The sequence below is a fragment of the Colobus angolensis genome, unplaced genomic scaffold, assembly GCF_000951035.1.
Source record: "Colobus angolensis palliatus isolate OR3802 unplaced genomic scaffold, Cang.pa_1.0 Scaffold50, whole genome shotgun sequence".
In the NCBI taxonomy this organism is placed as follows: domain Eukaryota; kingdom Metazoa; phylum Chordata; class Mammalia; order Primates; family Cercopithecidae; genus Colobus; species Colobus angolensis.
In genome coordinates, this window is record NW_012118488.1 from 3,533,340 (window position 1) to 3,534,416 (window position 1,077).

Sequence of the window (1,077 nt, forward strand, 5' to 3'; positions counted from 1 at the left end):
CAGCACAGCGCAGCCCCATCAGTCCGCAGAGCGAATCGAGCTGGAAACCGAGCGCTGCCGCGGGAGGCGGACGATGAGGGCAGGTGCCACCGGCCGCGCCATGGACGGGCCGCGCCTGCTGCTGTTGCTGCTTCTGGGGGTGAGTGCTAGCCGGAGGGGGCCCGCTCCCTTTCCCGGGATCAGAACTCCGAGGAGAGCCGGGCGCCGCCACCAAGGAAACAGAACAGAGCGCTGGGGTCCCAGATGCTGAGGGTGGTGGGAGAGGATCTCTGATGCCGGCACCACGAAGGAGGGTCTAGGGTTCCCGGAACGCAGAGGCAACCCTCCAGGGTGGAGATGCGGGCAAGACCGGAGTGCGGTTGCCGGTCCTCAGGTACCGCAGGGGGCGGTGGAGGAGCTGGGAGGGGTCTTTCAGGAGGGGGCATGGGGCTCTCGGATGCCTGGGTTCTTCGGAAGAGGACACTCGAATGTCGGGATCCCGAAGGGACTTTCCCCTCAGCATCTCGGTCTCTGGAGAGTCGTGGGACGGAACCAAGGCAAGAGAAGGAGGGGGAACTGGACGGTGACTAGAGATGTGAGGGGTGAGCTGGGTTGGGGCAGGGAGCCCAGGACGAGGGGATGGAACAATGGAAGAGGTCGGAGGGACTGGAGACAGAGGGGACCTGGCAAGGACAATGGGGACCGGCCAGACAATGGGGGGGAGGGGCGTCGGAGGGAGAGGTTGGGGAGCTGGAGAGCGGCTGAGAAGTGGGTTAGGGAGGGCAGAAGAGGAACGACGGCGAGGGCGACAGAGAGATAGAAGCAAAAGGAAAGCAGACGGAGCGGGCCGCGGACCCTAAAGCGGTCGGGGTCCTGCCTGCGCGCTGAGGGACAGTGAGACGAGAAGAGAGCGGAGGCTTGAACATTTCCAGCGCCTGTCCCGGCGCTCCTGCCCGCGGCCTCGCCCAGTCCTGGAATTGCGGCTGGGGATTTAAGGCTGGGAGGGGAGTGCCCATTTCGCCTGGGGGAACCCGCTGTTGGGGTTCCCCCACGGCCGACGGGCTCCTCCGACGCTCGTGTTCTCACGGCTTGAAGCAG

At 65.7% G+C, this 1,077-nt stretch overlaps 1 protein-coding gene across 1 annotated transcript in view; it reads left to right on the forward strand.

Annotated features, from left to right (window-relative positions):
• The first annotated feature begins 6 nt into the window (after positions 1-6).
• Positions 7-1,077, forward strand: part of NGFR (nerve growth factor receptor) — a 20,170-nt gene continuing 19,099 nt past the window's right edge. Inside the window, exon 1 of the mRNA XM_011959917.1 lies at positions 7-139. Coding sequence (XP_011815307.1) covers positions 74-139 — 66 coding nt within the window. The 5' untranslated portion in view covers positions 7-73. The remainder of the gene's footprint in view (positions 140-1,077) is intronic.